Source organism: Phasianus colchicus, chromosome 7 (assembly GCF_987193195.1).
Source record: "Phasianus colchicus chromosome 7, bPhaCol1.hap1.1, whole genome shotgun sequence".
Classification (NCBI taxonomy): Eukaryota; Metazoa; Chordata; class Aves; order Galliformes; family Phasianidae; genus Phasianus; species Phasianus colchicus.
This window is the reverse complement of record NC_143442.1, coordinates 14,601,164-14,621,280: the sequence shown is the minus strand read 5'-3', so window position 1 is coordinate 14,621,280 and position 20,117 is coordinate 14,601,164. Positions and strand designations below refer to the sequence as shown.

The window sequence follows — 20,117 nt, the reverse complement described above, 5'->3', positions numbered from 1 at the left end:
CGGGGAGGGGGGGGCGGGCGGCGGGCGCGGGGCGGCGGGCGCGAGCGCGGGGAGCGGCGGAGGAAACTTTGTTACAACATGGAGTTTCCTCCGCACGGTTTTTTGCTACAAACATGGAACCCGGACGCGGTTTCAAGGAACCCCTTAAAAGGGCAATGCCAACCCCGTAGCCCAAACCCGCTCCCCCCCCACCCCCCCTTCAAACCACCGTCCCCATCCGGCCCACGCCCCGTGTAGGAGGAGCAGGGGGTCCCCGCTGCCCGCATGCTTCGGGGGTCTCGAGGTGTTGGCGGAGGAAGGAAGTCCCCCCCGCAGACCCACCCCCCCACCGCCCCGCTCCCTCTGTCCCCACGTTGTCCCCACCCCTCAGCAGCTGCCGAGGATGCACCGCTGCGGTTTTCTTTCCCTCCCCGGCAATCCGCAGGGAACTCGGGGTCACCCCACGAGGACGCGCCGTGGCGTGTCCCCGTTTGTCCCCTCCCGGTCCGGCCCGGTGGCGATGCCCGCGGGTCTCGGCCGCCCCGTGGCTCTGAGCGACCGTTCGGGGCGCGCTCCGGTGGGCTCGGGAGCAAAGCCGCGTCCCTGCGCGGTGCCACCACCGACCCCACGGGGACACCGGGGGGAAAAATCCCCCCATCCTGCCGGGCTGGCAAGTGTGATAGCAGGCAGTGCCACCAGCCCCGTGCCCTGAGGCTGCGACGTCCCCCGTCCCCGAGGAGGAAGAGGAAGGAAGCGGCCGTGCTTCCTCCGGGCCCTATTTCGGGCCGGATCCCGCCGCTGCCCGTTCCCGTGCGGGGATGCCGAAGCTCCGGGCCCGCAGGGGCACACGCAGAGGCCACACGCGCTGCCCGCTCTGCGATCCCGCACGAGGAGGAAGGCCTCGCGGTGCGGTGACAGCTGGCGGCCCTGGTGACCGCGGCGCCGGCCCCAGCACGACGAGGCCCGGCTTCTAATTAATTAATTAATGCAATTAGCGAGGCTCCGAGGCCAGGCTGGGCGTCAAGCACTCGAAGCATCCCTCCAGCCGGCTGCGCGCTCGGGTACAGGGTGGGGGCTGGGGACGGGATGGGGACACGGCGCTCACGCTGCACGTGTCACTGTCCCCAAAAGGACCACAGCGTCACCGCAAGGACCTCTCCGTCCCCACGAGGACCAGGCTGTCCCTCAGGCTCTTAGAGAGCCATTGCTACAGCCGCCCCCTACTCTAACCCTAACCCAGCCACGAGCTCAGCCGCCCTTGGGACACCCCGTCTGCTGTCCTTATGCTCTCAGAGCTCCTCCGTCCCCCAGGGTCTCTCTGCCCTCCCCACCCCGTGCAAGGGAAGCCCCTCGCGCGGTCCCGAGGAGGTGTGTGTGGGGGGGACACCCGGGGACACCCTCGCCCGGCGGTGGGCCCCACCGGCCCGGCTCCTCCTTCAAGCAGCCCGCAGCCGGGCCAACGCGGAGGCGGAGGGGGGGGGGGGGGTGAGGCACCGCCCCACCCGCTCTGCCATCGCCCTTTTAAGGAAGGGGAAATTCTTCACATAAACAAGCGCGGTGCCCGGGGCGGGGGGGGGGATCTTTACCCGAGGGGGGCTTTGGCGGGTGGGTCGGGGGGGGGCAGGCGGCCGGACCCCCAAATAGCCTCCGCACCTCAGTTAGCGTCATTTGGGAAGGGGGACTTTGGGGTGGGGGGGCGGGGGGGGGGGAGCCGTTGAAAGGGGGGGTGGGGGGGAGCCTTGAAACAGCCAGGGAGCGTCTCGCAAGTGCGGGCCGCGGCGGGGGGCGCAGCGCTGCGGGACCCCCCCGCCCCAACACAGAGAGGCGGAGGTGCGTTAATAAACGTCACGTTTATCGGCCCCGAGCCCCCATCCCGCGCCGGAGCCCCTTTGGAGAACCCCCCCGGGCCCATGCGGGGACAGCCGACGGGCGTCGCCACGTTTGGGACCGGGGGGGGTGGGACACACACGCACCAGGGCTGGGTCTGCAGGCAGCGAAACGGGCGGAGCGGAGCGGGCTCCCCCCGGCTGTCCCTGCGGTGCCCGGCGGTAATTAGCGGTCCCGGCGGTAATTAGAGGAGCCTCCGCTTCCCGGCGCTAATGAGCAGGGGAGGGCCCATCCCGCCCCACCGCTGCACCCAGGGTGGAGGCGCGGCCCCCTGCCCCCCGGCGCCACCCAAGGAGAGGCTTTTGCGGAACCCTCCGAGGGCTGTTAACCCCTTCCGTGCTGGGGGCGGAAAGCGTCGCCCCCCGTACGGCAGCAGGGCGCCGTGTGCGGGACGGAGCCCATCACTGCGGCCCTGCCGCCCCCGGGCCGGCAACGGTGAGATCGAAGCTGAACCGGTTGTAGCGTCCCCTGGGCAGGAACCGCGCTCCGTGCGCGATGCTGCACGTCCAGAGCTGAAGGCAAAGAGGGCACTCGTTGGAGGCACCGTGGCTGTAGAGGAGTCAACCCCCCCCCCCCCTCCCACACACACACACACACCCCCAGCCACCCTCTGCCCTTACCAGGTAGATGACAAAGGCCACGTAGGCCACCAGCAGCAGCCCCAGGGGGATGAGGTAGCCCAGGCCCCGCAGCGTGGGCAGGAAATCCACCACGAAGTACACATTGATGGCACAGACCAACCCCGTGATGAGGGACATCAGCACCTTCCCCAGGCTGCAAGTGGCAGGTGGGTATCGGCACCGGCGCTCTGTGCCACCCACCCCAGTAAGCAGGGCAGCGAGAGCCCAAACAGAGGGGTTGTGCAGCCCATAGCCACACTTCACCCCGCTCTGGGGCCACCGGGGATGCTGAGGACACGGAGGTGTTCCCCCCGCCCCCACGCACCCCAGCACTCACAGACCGTTGGCGAAGTCATGCATGAGGGGGCGCAGGCTGGTGAAGGTGAGGACGGGCAGCACGGCGAAAGGCAGCTGGAATTGGGTCAGGGTGAGGGGGGCACAGCGGGGACGGGGGCCCGGCTGTGCCCACCCCTCACCAGGATGCTCTGCAGCACGTTAAGCAGGTCGTTCATGCCCGTCAGCTGGCTTATGTCCCTAAAGGCAGCCACGAAGAGGGTGGGCAGGATGGCCAGGGAGCGAGTGAGCAGCACCCGGGTGAAGCGGGACCAGCGCAGCTGCAGGAAGCCCTGGGGGTGAGGGGAAAGATGTGCCATCAGCCCTTGGCGTGCTCCCAAAATTCTGTAGGGCCGTGTCCGTCCCCCCTCCCCTCCGTGGTCCTCAGCTCCTGCAGGGCTGCAGGGCCCCGCTAGATGTCAGCCCCTGCTCGTTAAGCAAACAGCTCGTTAGGGAAGCAGGGCCTCACATGGGGGACTCACGGGGAGGTAACTGCCGAGTGGCAGCAATGGGTGGGCACTGACCCCATCCCGGCTCTCAGGTAGCCCAAGTGAACCCTCTGCCCAGAAGAAATCTCCCTGCCAAATGCCCCTGTTGGGGTCGGGCTGTCCATAGGACTCCTGCCCAGAGCCCACCCTTGAGTTACCTCTCTCTGTGTTCCCCTCTCACCTCCATGACAAACTGTCCCGCATAGGTGCCTGTCATGGTGGAGCTCTGCCCTGCTGCCAGGATCCCCACGGCCCAGATGTAGAGTGCTGCAGCCCCAAAATAGCAGCCCAGGATGACACCCTGCATGGCAACACTCTGATGGGTATCCCGAAGTACCCCCCCGTGGCATAGGGAGGGGTTGGGTTTGGGAGACCAAAGGCAGCTCGATGCCCTCAAAACAGCCACCAAGGCTAGCTGGCCATGGGATGCGACTCAGTGCCACTCACTCCCTGGTAGATATCCACAGAGACCGTCTCATTGTTGATGGGGAAGATGTTGGCATAGTGACTGACACTGCTGTTGACACACTTGTTATGCTGCAAGACATGGTGAGCATGAGTGTGGCATGGCTGTGAATCCAACCCTCCACCCATCCATCCAACCCAACCCTCCACCCATCCATCCATCCATGGCTAAGGAGCGCTCACCCTGCCCTTCTCCACCCCTGGTGCAGCTGCCACCTCCCTGGAGGGACTCACCACGTCCTCATTGCACTGGTGGTAGAAGGCCTCGCCAAAGACAGCCATGACGAAGAGGTTGATGAGGAAGGAGACAAAGAGAGCCAGGCAGGACTCGGTCAGGAAGTACATGTTGGCCTCCTTCACCTCCTCCTTCTTGGAGCGGTTGATCGCCCGGGTCTGGACACGGCAGGTAATGTGCTCCATGGGGATCCATTACAGCCCCCCATGGGGAAGTCATTCCCCTACCACATCTCTGCAATGGGGAACTTGTCCCCTGCTCCCTTCTCACCTTCACCAAGGAGGAGTGCAGGAAGATGTTATGGGGCATGATGATGGCACCAACGATGCCCACAGCCTGGAGCAGCTCCTCTCGCCCACAGCCCGGGCAGTAGGGCAGGAAGATGCCCTTCAGCACCTCCATCTGCGCTGGCTTCACCACCACGTACTGGAAAGGGGCTTTGTGAGCTGCCCCTGCCCCAGCAGCTCAATTGGATCATTACAGGCTGGGAGGCCTTTACCTCGTAGCCAAAGGTCAGAGCCATGATGGTGATGAGGAGGCCGAAGAAAGCCTCCAGCTTGCGGAGCCCTGCAGAAGGAAGAGATGAGGAATGACACACTGGTTCCTGCACCTCTGCGGTGACACCTCGGGGCCTGGATGATTGGCCCCCATCCCAGTGCCCCTGCACTCACCATACTTGTCAAGGAAGAGGAAGAAGAGGGTATCTGTGATGGTGATGAGAACACCGCCCCAGAGCGGGATGCTATGGGACAGGAGAGCAGGGATGTCAGCCAGGTTGGTGGAGCACTGGGTGGGCTGTGTCCCTCATTGGGTTGCAGGTGGGACCTGGCAGCACCTTGCAGGTAATTACCGTCCAGCTGAGAGCAGGCTGAAGGCAATGGCCGTCCCAATCACCTCCTGCATGTCTGAGCCGATGATGGCAATTTCCATCATGAGCCACAGCAGCACGCGGGGCACCTGGAGGGGATGGGGATGCATGGTAACACGCCTGAGCCCTGTGGGGATCTGGCCCTGGGCTGCTTGGGATAGATGTGATGGGTAGAGGGTGCATGAGGGGGCTGCAGAGTGCAGGGAGAGGGAGAGTGCAGATCGGACGGGCAGGACGCAACTTGCAGCCGCTTCTGACGCTGGGACTCAAGCGTCCTCACATGGGATTGGAATGGATGTAGCTGTCTCCATGCCAGGCAGTAGGGTGTGTGGGGCCAGAGGGGGTCACTGGGGCTGGGGAGCAGTGGGAGAAAAAGGGATCCTCACGCACACCGTGATCCCCCTGGGTGCTCACCCTGGGATAATAGAGGTAGCAGATCTCTGCCAGGTCCTTCCCCGTCACCACGCCCAGACGGATGGCCAACCTCTGGCACAGCAGTCCCAGCACTGTGGCCCACAGCAGCACCCACAGCAGCTGGGGGGGCAGGAGAAAGGCAGCAGAGGCTGGTGGTGGGCAGCACCTCGCACCCAGTGGGGTCACCCAGCAGCTTGGGGCTCACCTTGAAACCGGCCACGGCTCCACACTGCAGGTCTGACTCCACATTGCCTGGATCCAGGTAGGCGATGCTCATCAAGAAGCCAGGGCCAGTGAAAGCCCACAGCTTCCTGAAACTGAAGCCGGGCTGCAAAGGGGTGGCAGGTCACGGTGGGGCAAGTTCCGTGGGGTCTGGTTGCTCCCATTCAAAACTGGTGGCTCCCAGTTGGGCAACTGGTCGCCTATTTCTGGGGAGCCCTGCACTGCCACGTGGGCACATTTTGTGCATGGATGGCATTTTTCTCTCCCCCAACTCCCTCCCCATGCCCTTCATCACTGGGATGGACAGCGAGACTCCAGTGTTGTTTGGGCATAGGATTGGATTAAAATTTGTTGCAGTACAGATGGAGCTGCCACCCTTCTTGTGCCGTTAACAGCACCTTGTGCAATCCTACTCCAGTGAGCTACTTTCACAACTCCATTCCTTCCCCTTCTCCCTTCCGCTCTCAGGCAGCAGCTGGGGCTGGAGGGGCCCCAGGCTGCTGGGTAGGGCCATGGGGCTTGGCCACCCCCTGGGACAGGAACCCTGGGAGATAGGGTGGCCCTCAGAGCGGGGCATCACTGCCCTGTGCCTTGATTTTCTCATTGGGAAAGCTTCAAGTGTGGGAATGGGGCTGTAATTACTCTGCTGGAGCTGGGGCTGTGGATACCAAGGTTTCCAGTGCATATCCCAGATGTACTCAACTCAATGTCCCCAGCTGCACCTACCGCACTGCCTCTGGGGATGCTGATGAGCTCATCCAAGTAGGTCTGAGCACGAGGGATGGGGTGATGCGGGGGGACAGGGATGTTGCTGGGGTCAGTTTGGCCTTGGTTCAGGGACCCAGTGATGCCTGGGAGGGAAGGAAGAGGACAAGGGAAGGAAAAGCAGGAGGGGATGTAGCAGCTCACTGTGTATAAGGACAATGCCAGGTCCCAGTTTCATCCCAGAGACATCTTCCCAGGGAAAAGTCCCACAGCTCCAGGGGGCTTGCAGCCACTGGGATCAGCAGTGGTGGCTCTAAGCAGCCAGATGCCACCTCCAGCACAGGAGTCCCTCAAAGCCCTCTCCCCAGCCCACCCGTCACCAGCCCCACTGCCACAGGGAGTGGGTGCGGAGGGTATGATGTAACCAGCCAAGATGGGACTCACCTGGCTCCAGTGATGCCATAGCAGGGCTGGATCCAGACATGGTGCTGGCGAACCCCTACCTCTGGGTGCTGCACCCAGTGCACAGCTTTTATAGCTCCCAGCCCCCCTCCAGGGAAAGAGGAGGAGGAGGAGGAGGAAGTGCTCCTTTCCTGCTTGCCACAGACCTAGGCTGGGAAAAGGCCTCCCGGGGGGCTGGGTCTCAGTTCCCCACCCTGAGCATGGAGCACAGCAACCTCCCTTTCATCTGCAAACACGTATCCAAGGGTGGGCACTGTGCCCATGTGTCACCCCCATAGCATGTGTCAGGGTCCTGCTACTTGGAGTGGGGAACACGGGCAGTTTCCCACGATGGAGGAGTTGCTGACCCTGTTGAAATGGGGGAAAGGCCAAATGGGAGTGAGGAGGAAGCAGCATGCATTGCATGTGAGCAGGGCAAAATGCACGCCGGGCTTGGAGAAGGTGGTCTGGAGAGTGCTGGGTGCTGGGGTGGGAGACACCCTCACCCAGAAGACTGGGGAGCTTAGTGTTGGTGTGAATCAGGCTACACCTCACAAAATACCTGTGGCTGTGGAGGAACCTGGGGTGACACCCCTAGAGGACACATGGAGTGGTGGCAGGGCACAGGGTTCTGCCCCACGGTAAGCCCTAGACAGCCCATATCCAAAGGGAAGGTTTTGTTGTTGTTTTTTTTTGTTTTTTTTTTTCTTTTTTGTTTTTTTTGGGGGGTGGCGGGTGGATAAGCCCTAAACAGCCATGAGGGGCTTATAGACAGCTCAACCTCCCAGCCCTTCCCATGCCTCAGTTTCCCTAAATCACACGAGAGAACTGCAGGAGCAATGCTGATACTTTAATCCCCCTGAGCTAGGGGGTTGGGACAGGAGATGCTGCAGAAGGGGCTGGGGGATATGGAGGAGGCAAAGCTGGGCCCGGGGGGCTGGTGGCGGGCAAAGGGGGCAAAGAATTCAGCAGCAAAGAGGATGGGGTCGGGGGGCTGGCGGAGCAGCAGGGCCTGCAGGAAGTCAGCCAGCAGCGCAAAGAGCTCGGGATGCTGCTGAATGTAGGTGCTGTGGGACGCTTGCAGCTCCTCCTGTGGGATTGAGGGCAGGGTTGTCCCCATGCCAAGCTGGGGGGAAGCCTGGGTCCTTCCCCACTTTCACAGATGGTTTGGAGATGCTACGCCTCTTCCCAGGGGGAATCCTGCTGGAGAGCAGCATAATCTCATGTCTCTCATCCCCAGGCACCCCCTTCACCTTCCTGTCCAGGAACCAGGAGCACAGCTGGGCATCCTCCTCCCAGTCCAGCAGCTGCTTTGGGAAGAGAGGCTGGGGCTCTGCACCCATGCCGCTGAGAGCGGGTGCATCCTGCAGCACAGCAACCACTGGACAGCCCACCTGCACCCGCCGAGCCAAATGCCTGCAGAAGGGCATCAACGCTGAGTTCCTCCATCCTGGTGCCAATACCCAAATCCACCCCACCCCAGGCTGGCACCATACCCGCTAGGGAGGAGGCTGTAGTGCCACACCATCGGAATGCTCTCGGCAGTATGCAGGGCTCTCTCCACCACCAACACCTCCCCCTGTGCTGAGCCCACCGGCTGCTGACGCATGCCCAGGGAGCGCTGTAGGGACACAAAATCACTCTGTGCCCACCTGTCATCCCCGTGTCCCCCATCTGTGCCCCCCAGGGTCTCACGTAGGTGGTGGTGCAGAGATGGCCCTCCTTGTCGATGGCTGGGAAGGTGATGCTGGGGGGCACAGCACGGTGGCACGCCAGCACCCGCAGCAGCAGCAGACTGGCAGCCTCCCCCAGCAGCCCCTCCAGTGAGGCCCAGCTATAGGAGAATGCCTGGTGCTGTGGGTCTGCCTGTGGTGACACCCCATGGGACACCCTGGAGGATGCATCCCAATTGCTCTCCAGGTAGGAGGGAAGGGTGGGAGGAGGTGGGGGATATCACCTCTCCCTCCCTGGTAGTGACAGTGACGGTCATCCCATGTGGGTGCTGCACCATGTGGATCTTCCTCTCCATGGGGTGTGCTCCAAACTGTGGGGGAAGCAGAGCCACCCCAACACCCCTCTCAGTTGGTGCAGGGGGAGAGGGACCCCAGAGTGCCATAAACAGGTGCACTGTGGGAAACTCCCCATCCCCACTGCCACCCAGGGTAGGGAACCAGCATGGAGGGATGGCTCAGGTGCGCAGGCAGAGGCACCACCTCAGGACAGAGGAACTAAGGGACACGTCTCCACCACAGCTGCCTGCTTACCTCCAAGCGCTCATGCTGCTCCTGCTCCAGCGTCTCCAGCTGCATAGACACATACCCTGTGGGAGCAGAGCCCTGTGCACCCCGGGACAGGGACACCACTGCCCCCAAGATGCCATCCCAGCCTGTGGGATGGTGACATCCCACTCCAATGCTCCCAGCTCACCCGTGAGACTGCAGGAATACGGCACGCCATCCAGCAGCCCCTGGGAGCCGGCCTGGAGCAGGAGGCAGCTCCTCACCCGCTGGCCCTCCTGCTCATAGGGTGCATGTCGGGCTCTCACCCAGAGGTGTCCCTGCGGCTGTCCTCCCGTTGCCACCAGTGCCAGTGTCTCAGCGAACAGGCAGCGCTCCAGCTCCTCCGGCCCTGCGCAGGGATGGTCACTGAGCAGCAACCCAGGCACTGCTCCCCTTGAGGTCACCGCATCCCAGGGAGGGTGGGGGGCTGGCACCCACCGATGCGGTTCAGGAACTTAGCAGCCGCCTGCATGGGGATGGAGTCTTCTGATGGGAGACAGCAGTGATGGGGGGTCCTCCTGAGAGCCTTTCCCCCTCAGCCTCCACCCTGGAGAGGAGCAGCGGGCAGTGCTGGGGAGCAGCACCCCCAGTGCCCCCCTGGAACCCTATGGGAGAGCACAGCTTCCACTCCTTTCCTTCCCTCCCCCCCAAAGTGCTGCGGTTCCCCCAGATACCCCTTAAAGAGCAGCAGCCCCAAACCCTCATTCTCCCCCTGCCCCATACAAGTCCGGGATCTTCTCCCCCCAAACTTCCCCTTCCCAACCCTCGGGCTGCCCTCCTCCTCCCCCCAGCCTCAGACCTGTACCCGTCGACCCGAGCTTCCCTCCCTCCCCTTACAACGCTCGCAGCCGTTGGCATAGGAACGACCCATCCCCACCTCTTAAAGGGGCCACAGCCTCACAGCGATGAACAGTTTTTTTGGGAGGTGGGGGCAAAGGGGTACTCCCCCAGACACAGAAAAAAGTGGTCGAGTGGGAACAAATCCGATTCAGACTTTTATTTGGGGGATGTACAGGGGTTTCCAGTCCTCAGTACAGAAGTACTACCTGCACAACCCCAGCACTGTGTCCGCCATCCCAGTGTATGAGGGGTGGATAAGGACACGGGGGGAGCCCCAGGGAATGCTGGGCACCCAGGCTTCCTCCCTCCCCTTCCACCCCCACAGGGAGACACAGTAATGAGGGGGACGGGGGATTCCCTGAGCGCTGGGTGTGAATTGGGGTCTCCCATAAAACAGGGGGAGGGAAATAAGGAGAGCCCTTAATGCTGTTACTACAGCCCCAGAAGTGGGGCAGGGGCTGCAGACCCCCAGAGAAGGGATCATGTGGGAAAGGGGGTCAGGGGGAGGGACCACCTATGAGGTGCACACATGGGGTGTGTGTATGGGGGGGGGTCCATCCTTTCCCTGTATCTTTCAGCAGGACTAAGGAGGAGGGGAATTCACAGCAGAAAATCACATAGTCCGGAAGGCCCCCACATCCAGAGGGAGGTCATGAGGTGGGAGGGTCACTAGGTGGCCTTGTAGAGATCCTTCCTCCTGCGCACCTCCCGCAGGACGCGGGCCCGGAAGGCATCGTGGTGCTCCCCGCTGCCCCGCTGCAGCCCCAGCGCCTCGTGCAGCTCCCGGCGGTGCGTGCGCAGGAAGGGGTTGTAGGTCCGCTCCTCGCCCAACGTCGAGGGGCACTGCGGGGTGGAGGACAGCGTTCAGCCATCGTCCTCCCCACAGTCACAGATAGGGCCGTGGGAGGGGGCTCCTCACCGTGCTCCTCTTCTCCTGCCGCTGCTGTGTGGCCCAGAGCAGCTTCTGCTCCAGCGCGGGGTTGTCCAGCTCCAGCAGGCGGGCAAAGCTCAGGCACTCCAGTGCATACTCGTGGCCTGAGGGCAGCACCTCGGCATCACCACAGAGCGATGGAAAGGGGCAATCTGGGGGTTTTAGGGTAGGGGATGCTCACCCGGCCACAGCAGCGTGTCCTCTCCCAAGCCCACGGCTGCATCCAGGGAGGCCAGCATGGTTTCAGGGGAGCCCTCAAATAGTCTTCCTACAGCCAAACACACAGCCACCGTCACTGGGGGAGGGAGTTCAACTGGGGTGTCCCCTCTTGCAGCCCTTCAGGACTCCAATGCCCAACATTTAGACAATATGGGACTGCTGCACTCACCGCAGCCGGCCAGGAAGAGCAGGTCCCCGGAGAACAGGCAGGGGGGGCCCCCGAAGGGCCCTGCATCCAGCACATAGACCATGTGCCCCACGGTGTGGCCTGGCGTGGCCAGTGCCTCAAAAGTCAGGCAGCCCACGCTCAGCTTCTCCCTGTCCCCAACGGGGCTGTGTCGGCAGGGAGGGGGGGCACAGTCACATCCCAAAATACCCAGCGCTCCCAAAACAGCCCCCACAGGGTTCGTAGCATGCCAGGGTGCTGGCATGGGGGGAGGGTGACCCAGATAGATGGGAGGATGACTGTGACACTTACTGAGTGAGCTCAGGGATGGCATCGACGGCACTGCCATACACCTTGCAGGAGCTGTGCTGCTGGAGCAGCGCCGCGTTCCCTCCGCTGTGGTCCCTGCAGGTGAGCAGGTCAGTGCATCCCCATTACAGGTTAGGTATGGGGGCACACCTTCTCAGCAACGCTTGGAGCTGAGGGAGCTCACGGCCTGCCAACCCCAGCTGCCCCACTCCCACAGTAGCAGGCTTTGCTCTGGAATCCCCACCCCAACAAGCATCCCCAGCACCCCTAATCACTCTCCAACCCCCCAGTACCTCCTTACCAGTGTTTGTGTGTACAGAGTATAGCCTCAAGCACCACCCCCTCCTCTTCAATGGCAGCCTGGCAGGACAGAAATTTGGGTGCACGTGTATGGGGGGAACACTGCTCCCTGCTCCCTGTCACCCTGCTCTGTGCATTGTGGGTTTCGGATTAGGGGCAGATACGCTCCCCACTCCCAGGACACCACAGTACAGCACTGGGAATGGGGGGGGGAAATCCCACCTGCACAGCCAGTGGGTCAGAGGGGTCGACCACGGCTGCATGGCCAGAGTCTGTGTCGATGACCAGGTAGCTGTAGTTATTGGAGAGCACGGGGATGGGCACGATTTTCATCCCTGAAAAGGACAGATGGACAGACAGACAGACATCAGGGTACAATGCGGCAAGGCTGAAGCCCCCTGCCCAAAACGCGGATGAAGCTCAGAACTCACCATGGAAGCCCAGCGGTTGGGACACCGAGTGGCCGTGGGGGAAGCGCTCACGGGCCTTCTTCACCTGCCGCTTGTAGAAGAGGAAGCCGAGGCGTGTGCGGGCGTACAGGCTGTACCTGTGGGGGGCACAGGGAGCCCCCACGGCGGGGTTTAAAATACATCCCTTTCTTGCAGCCCTGTATACCCACATGGAAAAGTCCCGGTCCCACCATCTATCCCCAGCCGTGAGCACGGCCCTGATCCGAGGTCGATCCCACACTGCAGTGCACACTAGGTTCTGGAATCAGGGGGAACACACAGTGCTGTTGGGTAACGAGGAGGACAAAACAGAAGGGGCTGCAGAAAAGGGAAGCGAGAAGCACTCCCATTCACATGCCACGTAAGACCAACAGGCGCGGGAGTAGCTTGAACTCCTATTTATACAGCAGGATTTCAGGGCTGGGGACAGATGTCACGAAGGACGTGAGATGCTCGAACCTACATCTCTACCCCATCCTCATCCGCAGGGCATCACCCAGCGCGCTACACCGTGCTTATCCTCGTAAGGGCACGGTGGGGGATGCGCCCGGAAAAACGGAGGTGGTGGGTGGAGACCGGCACTGCTCGGCGGAGCGAGGGCAGAACAAAGGGGAGCAGCGGGGGCGGCCCCACGCCTTCAACCTTTCCGCTCCCCCCGACGGCAGCGATTCCGGCGTTCCCCGCCCGCAGCCTCCCGCCGGGGGAGCCCCGCGGATCCCCACTCGGACGGCCGGGAGAGCCGATCCCTCCGTGCGAGGCGACCCCTACGGCCCGCCGGCACTCACCCCAGGCGGAAGAGCAGCGGCCCGGCGAGTGCCATGAGCGCGGCGGAGGCGCGGCGGGCGATGCGGCGCACAGCCGGGCAGCGGCCGAGCCAGGCGGCGACCACCAGCACGCAAGCAGCGGCCCCGGCCGCCACCGTCGCCCGACAGCGCGGCCCCGCCATGTCCCTCGCCCGCCCCCGCGGGGCCACGCCCCCCCCGGCAGCCAATAGGGGAGCGGCGTGACTCCGGGCCGCGCCCCCTCACGGTTCCCGCCACCCCGCGCGCCCCCTGCCGGAGGGTTTCCCCTCGTGCGACGTAACTGGCGGGGAAGGGGGACCCCTGCGAATGACGTCAGCCGCGGTAGGGGTCCCCCGTGGGGGCGGGTGCGCGCCTTTCTCCCCGCGTGGCCCCGTGGAGTCCGGCCGGAGCGCGGCACGGTGCGGCGTCCCCGCGCTGCCGCCGCTGACCCCGGGGGAGCGGCGGGACGCTCCGTCCGGCACCGCCACCGCCATCGTCCACCGCCGTGCTGGACCCGCACCGACTGCTGTGTGGCGGAGCCGCCGCACGAGGGCGCGGCGCAGAGGGGCGGCCCGAGGCGGGGCAGCTGCTGTCCGTCCCTCCGGACCCGCCCCGACCGTCCCGTCCCGGCCCGTCCCGTCCCGCCCCGGCCGAGTTCCAGCCCCGCGGAGCAGCACGCAGCAGGTAGGGGAGGCCCGACAGCCCCCAGCTCTGTCCCTGCGCGAGACTGTGGCACGAGTGGGACCGTGGGGAGCGGGGAGGGGGGCAGAGACGGAGTTCCTCGGGTCCCCTCGGGTGCCCCCCAGCTCGGGCGGGGTCTCCCGGCTCTCCCAAACCATTTCCGGTCCCCTGTCTGTCTGCCCGCCCCGCCGATGCCCCCCAGCCCAACCCCGCTCTGTTAACCCACCTTACCATCCCCCCGGATCCTTCCCAGACCCCCCCCCCTTCTCTGCCTATTTCCTCCCCTCCCTCTTTGCCTTCCAAATCCCCGACGTCACCCCGCCTGCCCCCCCCCTCGCCCTTGGAACCCCGCAGCACTCCCTCTGTGCCCCGTCTGCCTTTTCCGGTGTCCCAGGAGGGGGGTGGGTGTCCCAGGGACTGGAGGGGACCTGCCTCGGGGCTGGAGGTGCTGTCCCCGAGCCTCGAGGGCACGCCGTGGTTCCACGGATAGATTGCTGCGACGTGTGGCCCTCATCTGCCGCCTTCCTCTGAACTTCCCGGAACTGATGGGAATTTGCTTGGATGGGGTGGGGGGTTGGACTGGGGGGAGCATCCCTGTGTTCCCCCCATCCTTGTCCCCAGTGCTCTGTTCAGGGGCTCTGTGCCCGTGTCCCACCCCAGCCATGGTGTCCCAATCGCTGGGTGGGAAGGGGCTGCCAGTGCGTTGTGGGGCAACCTGTGGCTTCAGTTAAACGGGGGCAAAGTCCCAGTCTGCTTGGCACAGGGACAGCGGTGGGAGGGGGTTCCCTGAGGGACTGTGCTGTGACACCCTGCTATTGGGAGGGGTGTCCCATGAAAGCCTGGTGCTGGACAAGGATATGGGGTGGTATGGGGTGGGCACTGTAGGGCATGGAGCCGGCTCTCTGCATAGAGACATCCGGGTTGCAGTGGCTTGGGGACAGGAGGTGACAGCTGGCATACACACTTGGCACCCGTGGGATGGGGCGGAGAGGGCTGCAGGGCTGAGACCCTGCAAACTCGTGCCATGGGTGAGCTGAGCTGGGCAGCAAGCCTGGAGGCATAGGGGCATCCATGCTGTGCTGTGCTGTAACAAGCTGTGCCATGCTGTACCGTGCCGTACCAGGCTGTGCCAAACTGGTGCAATTTGCTAAGCTCTTCCAGGAAAGCAGTGCCCTTCCAGGGCTGCTCCACTCTGGGGAAGCCCCAGAGAAAGTGGGGAGTGCTGGAACCCTGCCCTGCTAGGTGCTGTGTGGAGCACACCATGTCTCCATTGTGTTGAGGTCTCCCCCCCACCAGCTGCCTGCCACTTATCAGTGCTGAGTCACGGTACCAGGCAGAGCTGTGGGGACCGGGTGGTGGCCACAGGGTCACTGAGCTAGCTGGGGTGGCCCTGTGGTCTGGCTGCTGACCACAGGTTTCGGTGCCCTGTTCTGAAAGAGGAAATGGGTCATGTGTTGGGGTTCTGTGTCCAGAGATGGATTCTGCCATAAGTGCCACGGGGAAGTGACCCCGTGAGGTGCGTACATCCCACGGTGTGGGGCTCTGGGGGGGGGATGGTGGGGTTTAGCGCTGCTGGGTGGGGCTGGGACCCGTCGGGCTGGTTCCTTGTCTCTGCTGAGGCTGTGCCTGGGCATTGCTCCTGTTGGAGGCATTCACCTGGGCTGGGTCTCATGGCCACACTGAAGCCTGAGTGGGGGCTACTGGGTGCAGGGTGGGTGAGCAAGGGATGCCAGCAGGCACTGAGTGGTTTAGGAGAAACTGAGGAGTGTTGAAAGCGAAACTTTGGAGACCACATGGATGGGTTATTTTCGGCACCACCATCACCATGATGGGAAACATGACGGCATGGCTGTGGGGCGGGCAGCCGCCCCCACTGGGATGGATGGATGAATGGACTTTGAGTGTTCCTCCTGTGTGCCCCCCCCATCCCATCCCACCCAGCACAGCACTGGCACAATGCTGCAGGAATCTCCCAGTCCCACCCAGTTCCCTTGGGGCCAAGTCCAGCTCACGTCACTGCTGGTGCTGTGGGAAGGCATGGGATGAAGGCGGGGGGGTCCCCTGCCAGCGCCACGGGTGTGGGGCAGGGGCCTGGCAACAGCTCCTGGCAGCGCTATTGTTTTCCTGGCCTTGGTGTTCCTGCCTTTCTCCTCCTCCTCCGCCTCCTGCTCTGGGGGAGTCAGCCCAGCGCTGGCCCTGCTCCCAGCACAGCTGCTGGCGGCTGTTGGGGATCTGCAAGGGGAGTTCAGCATGGGGTCCCAGTGCCCCCACCTCTGCAGTTGTGCCCGATGGGGGTTGGCACCATCTCTGATCCCAGCACTGCGGTGGCATGTGCTGATCCACAGCCCCGTGCCCAGCTCTGAGCCTCGGCAGTGTTTGTGGGGAGCAAAATAGAATTCCTGCTCACTGGATGGTGACTGGGAGGACACCGGGGTTGCTGACCCCAGTGATGGCAGGGCCAGCTGCAAAGGTCAGGTCCCCAGCATGCCTTGAGTCACCGCGTGGCCGTGCCCTGCCCGCACCACTGCCTGACGTCACAACAGGGACTCAGATCATGGGAATGTAGGTGGCCCTGGGCTCTAAGTGACCTGGTCACCATGCTTCCCGGCCCTCATTAAGCAGAGGTCACTATTGAAGAGCGGTGTTTGTCCTGCACTCAATGCAGGGCACGCCATGATGACTGTCCCCTGTGTCCCATGTGTTCCTCATCATCAGGGGATACGGGCAGGGTGACATCCTCTGTTCTCCCCTCCAGGTGCCCAGCAGGACAGCTCGCAGCTGGCATGGCGCAGCCCAGCGCACCCCCCCCGTATGACGACAAGAACCCCCTCTACCCCCCCAGTGCCTACCCCCAGCCGTCCCACTATGCTGGAGGGTACCCACAGCCAGGGGGGTACCCAGCACCTGCGGGGTATGCGGCGCCGGGGGGGTATGGGACACCAGGGGGATACCCGCAGCCAGGGATGGCCATGCCCACCATGCCCATGCGTTTTGGTAAGCTGGGGAGCTTTGTTTTGGGGTGGGGGCATGGGTGCTGGGGGCTCCCAGACTCTCTGTTCTGTGGAGGGTGTCCTCTGGTGTGCTGTCATATGGGATGAGCTGTGGTGACCTTCCCTGGCAGGTGATACCTATGGAGGTGAGGGTATGGGAGGCAGCTCCCCCATCCAGTCGGCTGACTGGGATGACAGGAAAGTACGGCACACCTTTATCCGCAAGGTGAGTCTGGGGCATCCTTTGCTGGGGGGGGGGGGGGGGGGCACAGGTTGGTGGCAGCAGGCTGAGTGCTGACTGCTTGCTGCCACCTCCCACAGGTCTATGCCATCATCTCGGTGCAGCTGCTGGTGACGGTGGGGATCATCGCAATGTTCACCTTTGTGTGAGTGAGGTGGTGATGGGGGGGGGAAGGGGGCTTACCCTAGGATCTGGGGGGAGCATTTTGGTTCTAGGCGTGGGAGAACACGGGGGGAGCGCGTGCCAACCTCATGCCTATCCCTGCCACCCCACAGCTCACCTGTCCGCTCCTTTGTCCAGAGGAACACTGCCATCTACTACTCCTCATAGTGAGTATGAGGTCCCTGTCACCCTCTGGGTGAATGTCACTCCCCCCACTGCAACCGGGTCCCTTGGGCTGAGCCTTCTGTCTCTCTGCAGCGCCGTCTTTCTGGTGACCTATCTGGTGCTGGTCTGCTGCCAGGGTCCCCGGTGAGTGCTGGGGACAGCGGGGGGGGACACAGCTGTCTGGAGGTCCCCTGGGCTTTGAGGAATGGGGATAGTCTGCACCGGTATGGTGCCACCCAAGCCCAGGAACCCCACCTGGGGTAGTCCCTGTGGAAGGTGAGACAGGGGCTTGGCGTCACGAGGACATGAGCACTAATACCATCTCACTGCTCCTCAACTCTCTCATCCCCAGGAGACGCTTCCCGTGGAACATCATTCTGCTGAGCATCTTTGTGAGTAGGGGGACATGGGTTCGGGGCTGGGGGGTGACAGCAGAGACGTGTCCCACAGAAGGGACGGTCCCTGCTGAAGAGGCTTGAGGAGCTGGCAATCAATCTGCCCCTGCTTTGCCATCACTGACTCAGCCCTTCTGTCCTGCAGACCTTGGCCATGGGCTTCATGACGGGGACCATTGCCAGGTATCCAGTACGGCTCTGGGAGGGTTGGAGTCCCTGTCCCTTGCCATGCCTGTGATGACATTGCTGTCTCCTCTGTCCTCAGCATGTACCGGACTAATGCCGTCCTCATTGCCATGCTCATCACTGCCATTGTGGCCATCATTGTCACCATCTTCTGCTTCCAGACCAAGGTGAGGAGGGGGTGTGCCCTGGGGTGGGGATGGGGACATGGGAGTGCCTTCCTGGGAGGGCCCTCCTGTGACACTTCCTCCCCCCCAGGTTGACTTTACATCATGTCCGGGGCTCTTCTGTGTGCTGGGCATCGTGGTCATGGTGACAGGGCTCGTCACAGTCATCGTTCTCTCCTTCAAATACGTGAGTAGGGGGCTGCAGGGGGCTGCTTTCCCCTGGAGACAGAGGGTGGAATGGCTCATGTCCCCATGTTCCCTCCCCATGCAGGTGCCCTGGCTCCACATGCTGTATGCAGCCATCGGCGCTATTGCTTTCACCCTGGTGAGTTTCACCCTGGTGCTCCCCCTCCTTGCCCCATGCTGGGGAGCCCTGGGGAGATGTAGGGCTCCTCCTCCTGACCCCCCCATGTCTCTGCCCCCAGTTCCTGGCCTATGACACACAGCTGGTGCTAGGCAACAGGAAGAACACGCTGAGCCCCGAGGAGTACATCTATGGAGCCCTCACCATCTACACTGACATCGTCTACATCTTCACTTTCCTCCTGCAGATTGTGGGCCGAGACTGAGCCCCTGTGTGGGACCCCTTACCCCCTCTTCAAAATGCTTCTTTCTCTCTCCTCCCATTGGCCAAGCTACTCCTCTTCCAGCCCCCCGGTCACCAGCCAGGCTCCTGATATCCCCAATTGGGATATTGCTGGCTACCAGGGCTGCAGCCCCTCTGCCACCCCGTTGTCCCCATGAGGCCACCCACTTCCCCAGAGCTCCAAGGGGCCAGGATCAAGGGTGACGCTGGAGTTGTCCCCATGGCTGGGACAGGCAAAGGTGCTCCCAGCATGGGGGGTGCTCTGCTCGCTTGTAAATAGGCTTTGAAGCTGGTGCCTGTGTACAGTTCTGCCTGGTGTCCTCAGTGCTTCAGCACCCCCTGATTGTGGCCTGCTGAAGGGGAAGGGTTCCCTGTGTCCCACACTTGGGCCCTGGGGCTCTCTGGCCCAGGGGGATTGCCAGCAACCAATGGGACAGTGCTGGGCTGTGCCTGGAGCCCGGGCTCCATTCAGTGCCTTAGATGCAGCCTTGGCCTTGCCCTGGGCACAGCTGGGCCTGGTAGGTCTCACTGCAGGCCTGGCCTCAGGCCACACTCAATTGTTACACATGCTCAATAAAACACTTTAATTTTCCAGGTGGCCCCAGTGTGATTCAGGCAGGGCCCTGTGCTGGGGGTGGGTGGAGGTGTCCCTGGGTCGGTCCCTGCGGTCGGCCGGGTCCCAGCTATGCACCCCGGCGGTACCGCTCCGTCTCGTAGTCGCCCACGTTGGCTCCCAGCATCTTGCGGCGGATGTGGAGCTGCTCCAGGCGGTTCTTGTCCACCTCTCTCTTCACCAGGAGGAAGAGGATGATGCCGCAGGGCAGCCCGATGGCCCTGGGGACAGGTAAGGGACAGAGCCCTGTCACCACGGGTCCCCTGGTGCCGAGCCTCCCACCCCCAATCACGCGCCTCCCCACTCACCAGGCCACCCCCACCGGCTTCATGGGGTTCTTGCCCTTCTTCCGCGTGGGGATGTATTCCACCCCCTCGGGGAGCTGCCCTGCCGGCTCTGGTGGCCTCGGTGGCACGGGTGGCCCCGCAGGCCGGTGGCAGCTCTGTCGCCCCTCAGCCCCCCGCCCGGCCATTGCTAGGAGCCCTGTAAGGAGAGAGGGCGCAGGGAGGTGGCAGGGGGGGGACACACGTCGCCCCTGCTGCCCCGACCCCCGCCCGCCCCGCACCCCTGCCCCGGCCGGGGGGGCGTGACCAAAGGATGGGCGGGGAAACGGGAAAGGGGCGTGGCTTAGCCAAGGAAGGGCGTGGCTTCTGCTGCCACTCTCGTGCGCCGGGTGTGGCTGAGACCCTGCGGCGTCGGGGGCCGCCCTGGGCACTGTAAGCCGCGGAGAGCCGCGGCGTGATCACCCGGCCCGCTGCCCGCCCGCTACCCGTCTTTACCGCGCAGTCCGCCGAGCGCCGCCGCCATGCTGGACCGTGACGGACTCCCGCGGCCCCGCTGCATGCCGGGAGGTGTGGTCCACAGTGCTGGAGCTGCCGGCGAATGGCGCTGTAGGGAAGGAATAAAAACTGCATTTCCCAGAGCGCACCGCGTGGGGCGGAAATCTCTTGTCGTGCTGGAGGAAGGGGCGGGGACGCAGGTGAAGACGCGGGCTCGGATTGG

At 63.5% G+C, this 20,117-nt stretch overlaps 5 protein-coding genes across 19 annotated transcripts; 1 reads left to right on the top strand and 4 right to left on the bottom strand.

The window, feature by feature from the left end:
* Positions 1–1,704: 1,704 nt before the first annotated feature.
* SLC11A1 (solute carrier family 11 member 1) lies at positions 1,705–6,797 on the bottom strand. Of its 3 annotated transcripts, XM_031590532.2 has the most exons (15): positions 6,661–6,797; positions 6,238–6,362; positions 5,495–5,617; positions 5,290–5,409; positions 4,858–4,964; positions 4,679–4,749; positions 4,507–4,574; positions 4,278–4,433; positions 4,007–4,165; positions 3,755–3,844; positions 3,489–3,608; positions 2,963–3,112; positions 2,824–2,897; positions 2,487–2,640; positions 1,705–2,378 (listed from the first exon to the last, which is right to left on the bottom strand). In XM_031590532.2, exons 1-15 carry the CDS (start codon positions 6,698–6,700, stop codon positions 2,268–2,270), a joined length of 1,668 nt encoding a protein of 555 aa, XP_031446392.2. In that variant the 5' UTR covers positions 6,701–6,797; the 3' UTR covers positions 1,705–2,267. The 3 variants fall into 3 exon arrangements, with proteins under 3 accessions (XP_031446392.2, XP_089999903.1, XP_031446393.1); XM_090143777.1 differs by lacking the exon at positions 6,238–6,362 and having other exon boundaries at positions 6,661–6,730; XM_031590533.2 differs by lacking the exon at positions 1,705–2,378 and having other exon boundaries at positions 2,515–2,640; positions 2,812–2,897.
* A 570-nt stretch (positions 6,798–7,367) lies between these two features.
* CATIP (ciliogenesis associated TTC17 interacting protein) lies at positions 7,368–9,809 on the bottom strand. Of its 9 annotated transcripts, none has more exons than XM_090143784.1 (9): positions 9,774–9,809; positions 9,375–9,402; positions 9,203–9,285; positions 8,922–8,960; positions 8,615–8,701; positions 8,353–8,523; positions 8,154–8,278; positions 7,911–8,073; positions 7,368–7,747 (listed from the first exon to the last, which is right to left on the bottom strand). In XM_090143784.1, the coding sequence occupies exons 1-9, from the start codon at positions 9,792–9,794 to the stop codon at positions 7,508–7,510; spliced, it is 957 nt and encodes a 318-aa protein (XP_089999910.1). In that variant the 5' UTR covers positions 9,795–9,809; the 3' UTR covers positions 7,368–7,507. The 9 variants fall into 9 exon arrangements, with proteins under 9 accessions (XP_089999910.1, XP_089999907.1, XP_031446417.2 ...); XM_090143781.1 differs by having other exon boundaries at positions 7,374–7,747; positions 8,922–8,977; positions 9,085–9,285; XM_031590557.2 differs by having other exon boundaries at positions 7,377–7,747; positions 8,922–8,977; positions 9,085–9,285; positions 9,375–9,419; positions 9,736–9,809.
* A 109-nt stretch (positions 9,810–9,918) lies between these two features.
* Positions 9,919–15,969, bottom strand: LOC116227331 (putative thioesterase PNKD). Of its 4 annotated transcripts, XM_090143779.1 has the most exons (10): positions 15,885–15,969; positions 14,046–14,155; positions 12,133–12,248; positions 11,924–12,036; positions 11,703–11,761; positions 11,405–11,497; positions 11,096–11,259; positions 10,889–10,975; positions 10,696–10,811; positions 9,919–10,619 (listed from the first exon to the last, which is right to left on the bottom strand). In XM_090143779.1, exons 1-10 carry the CDS (start codon positions 15,942–15,944, stop codon positions 10,446–10,448), a joined length of 1,092 nt encoding a protein of 363 aa, XP_089999905.1. In that variant the 5' UTR covers positions 15,945–15,969; the 3' UTR covers positions 9,919–10,445. The 4 variants fall into 4 exon arrangements, with proteins under 4 accessions (XP_089999905.1, XP_089999904.1, XP_031446421.2 ...); XM_090143778.1 differs by lacking the exons at positions 14,046–14,155; positions 15,885–15,969 and adding an exon at positions 12,936–13,112 and having other exon boundaries at positions 11,703–11,830; XM_031590561.2 differs by lacking the exons at positions 14,046–14,155; positions 15,885–15,969 and adding an exon at positions 12,936–13,111.
* On the top strand, positions 13,486–19,094 carry TMBIM1 (transmembrane BAX inhibitor motif containing 1). 2 transcript variants are annotated; one of them, XM_031590565.2, is made up of 12 exons: positions 13,486–13,616; positions 16,369–16,607; positions 16,735–16,829; positions 16,925–16,989; positions 17,120–17,173; positions 17,265–17,315; positions 17,524–17,563; positions 17,712–17,749; positions 17,832–17,919; positions 18,008–18,103; positions 18,188–18,241; positions 18,342–19,094. In XM_031590565.2, the coding sequence occupies exons 2-12, from the start codon at positions 16,397–16,399 to the stop codon at positions 18,483–18,485; spliced, it is 936 nt and encodes a 311-aa protein (XP_031446425.1). In that variant the 5' UTR covers positions 13,486–13,616; positions 16,369–16,396; the 3' UTR covers positions 18,486–19,094. The 2 variants fall into 2 exon arrangements, with proteins under 2 accessions (XP_031446425.1, XP_031446424.1); XM_031590564.2 differs by lacking the exon at positions 13,486–13,616 and adding an exon at positions 15,954–16,237.
* LOC149917230 (uncharacterized) lies at positions 19,060–19,982 on the bottom strand. The gene is made up of 3 exons (XM_090143785.1): positions 19,895–19,982; positions 19,424–19,598; positions 19,060–19,336 (listed from the first exon to the last, which is right to left on the bottom strand). The coding sequence occupies exons 1-3, from the start codon at positions 19,956–19,958 to the stop codon at positions 19,186–19,188; spliced, it is 390 nt and encodes a 129-aa protein (XP_089999911.1). The 5' UTR covers positions 19,959–19,982; the 3' UTR covers positions 19,060–19,185.
* Between the last annotated feature and the right edge of the window lie 135 nt (positions 19,983–20,117).

Coding starts and splice junctions, on each gene's coding strand:
- SLC11A1 (XM_031590532.2), bottom strand. CDS start 6,700: ATGTCTGGATCCAGCCCTGCTATGGCATCACTGGAGCCAG. Junction 4,750..4,857: donor AGCCTGCTCTCAGCTGGACG/GTAATTACCTGC, acceptor CCTGTCCCATAG/CATCCCGCTCTGGGGCGGTG. Junction 2,641..2,823: donor CATGACTTCGCCAACGGTCT/GTGAGTGCTGGG, acceptor TGCCACTTGCAG/CCTGGGGAAGGTGCTGATGT.
- LOC149917230 (XM_090143785.1), bottom strand. CDS start 19,958: ATGCAGCGGGGCCGCGGGAGTCCGTCACGGTCCAGCATGGCGGCGGCG. Junction 19,599..19,894: donor GGCGCTCGGCGGACTGCGCG/GTAAAGACGGGT, acceptor CTCTCCTTACAG/GGCTCCTAGCAATGGCCGGG. Junction 19,337..19,423: donor AAGCCGGTGGGGGTGGCCTG/GTGAGTGGGGAG, acceptor ACCTGTCCCCAG/GGCCATCGGGCTGCCCTGCG.
- LOC116227331 (XM_090143778.1), bottom strand. CDS start 13,096: ATGGCGGGGCCGCGCTGTCGGGCGACGGTGGCGGCCGGGGCCGCTGCT. Junction 11,260..11,404: donor GCCATCCCTGAGCTCACTCA/GTAAGTGTCACA, acceptor CTGCCGACACAG/CCCCGTTGGGGACAGGGAGA. Junction 10,976..11,095: donor GCTCTTCCTGGCCGGCTGCG/GTGAGTGCAGCA, acceptor GTTTGGCTGTAG/GAAGACTATTTGAGGGCTCC.
- TMBIM1 (XM_031590565.2), top strand. CDS start 16,397: ATGGCGCAGCCCAGCGCACCCCCCCCGTATGACGACAAGAACCCCCTC. Junction 16,608..16,734: donor CACCATGCCCATGCGTTTTG/GTAAGCTGGGGA, acceptor CTTCCCTGGCAG/GTGATACCTATGGAGGTGAG. Junction 16,990..17,119: donor ATCGCAATGTTCACCTTTGT/GTGAGTGAGGTG, acceptor GCCACCCCACAG/CTCACCTGTCCGCTCCTTTG.
- CATIP (XM_090143781.1), bottom strand. CDS start 9,794: ATGCCAACGGCTGCGAGCGTT. Junction 8,702..8,921: donor AGCAGCATGAGCGCTTGGAG/GTAAGCAGGCAG, acceptor CTTCCCCCACAG/TTTGGAGCACACCCCATGGA. Junction 7,748..7,910: donor CCTGGTTCCTGGACAGGAAG/GTGAAGGGGGTG, acceptor TCAATCCCACAG/GAGGAGCTGCAAGCGTCCCA.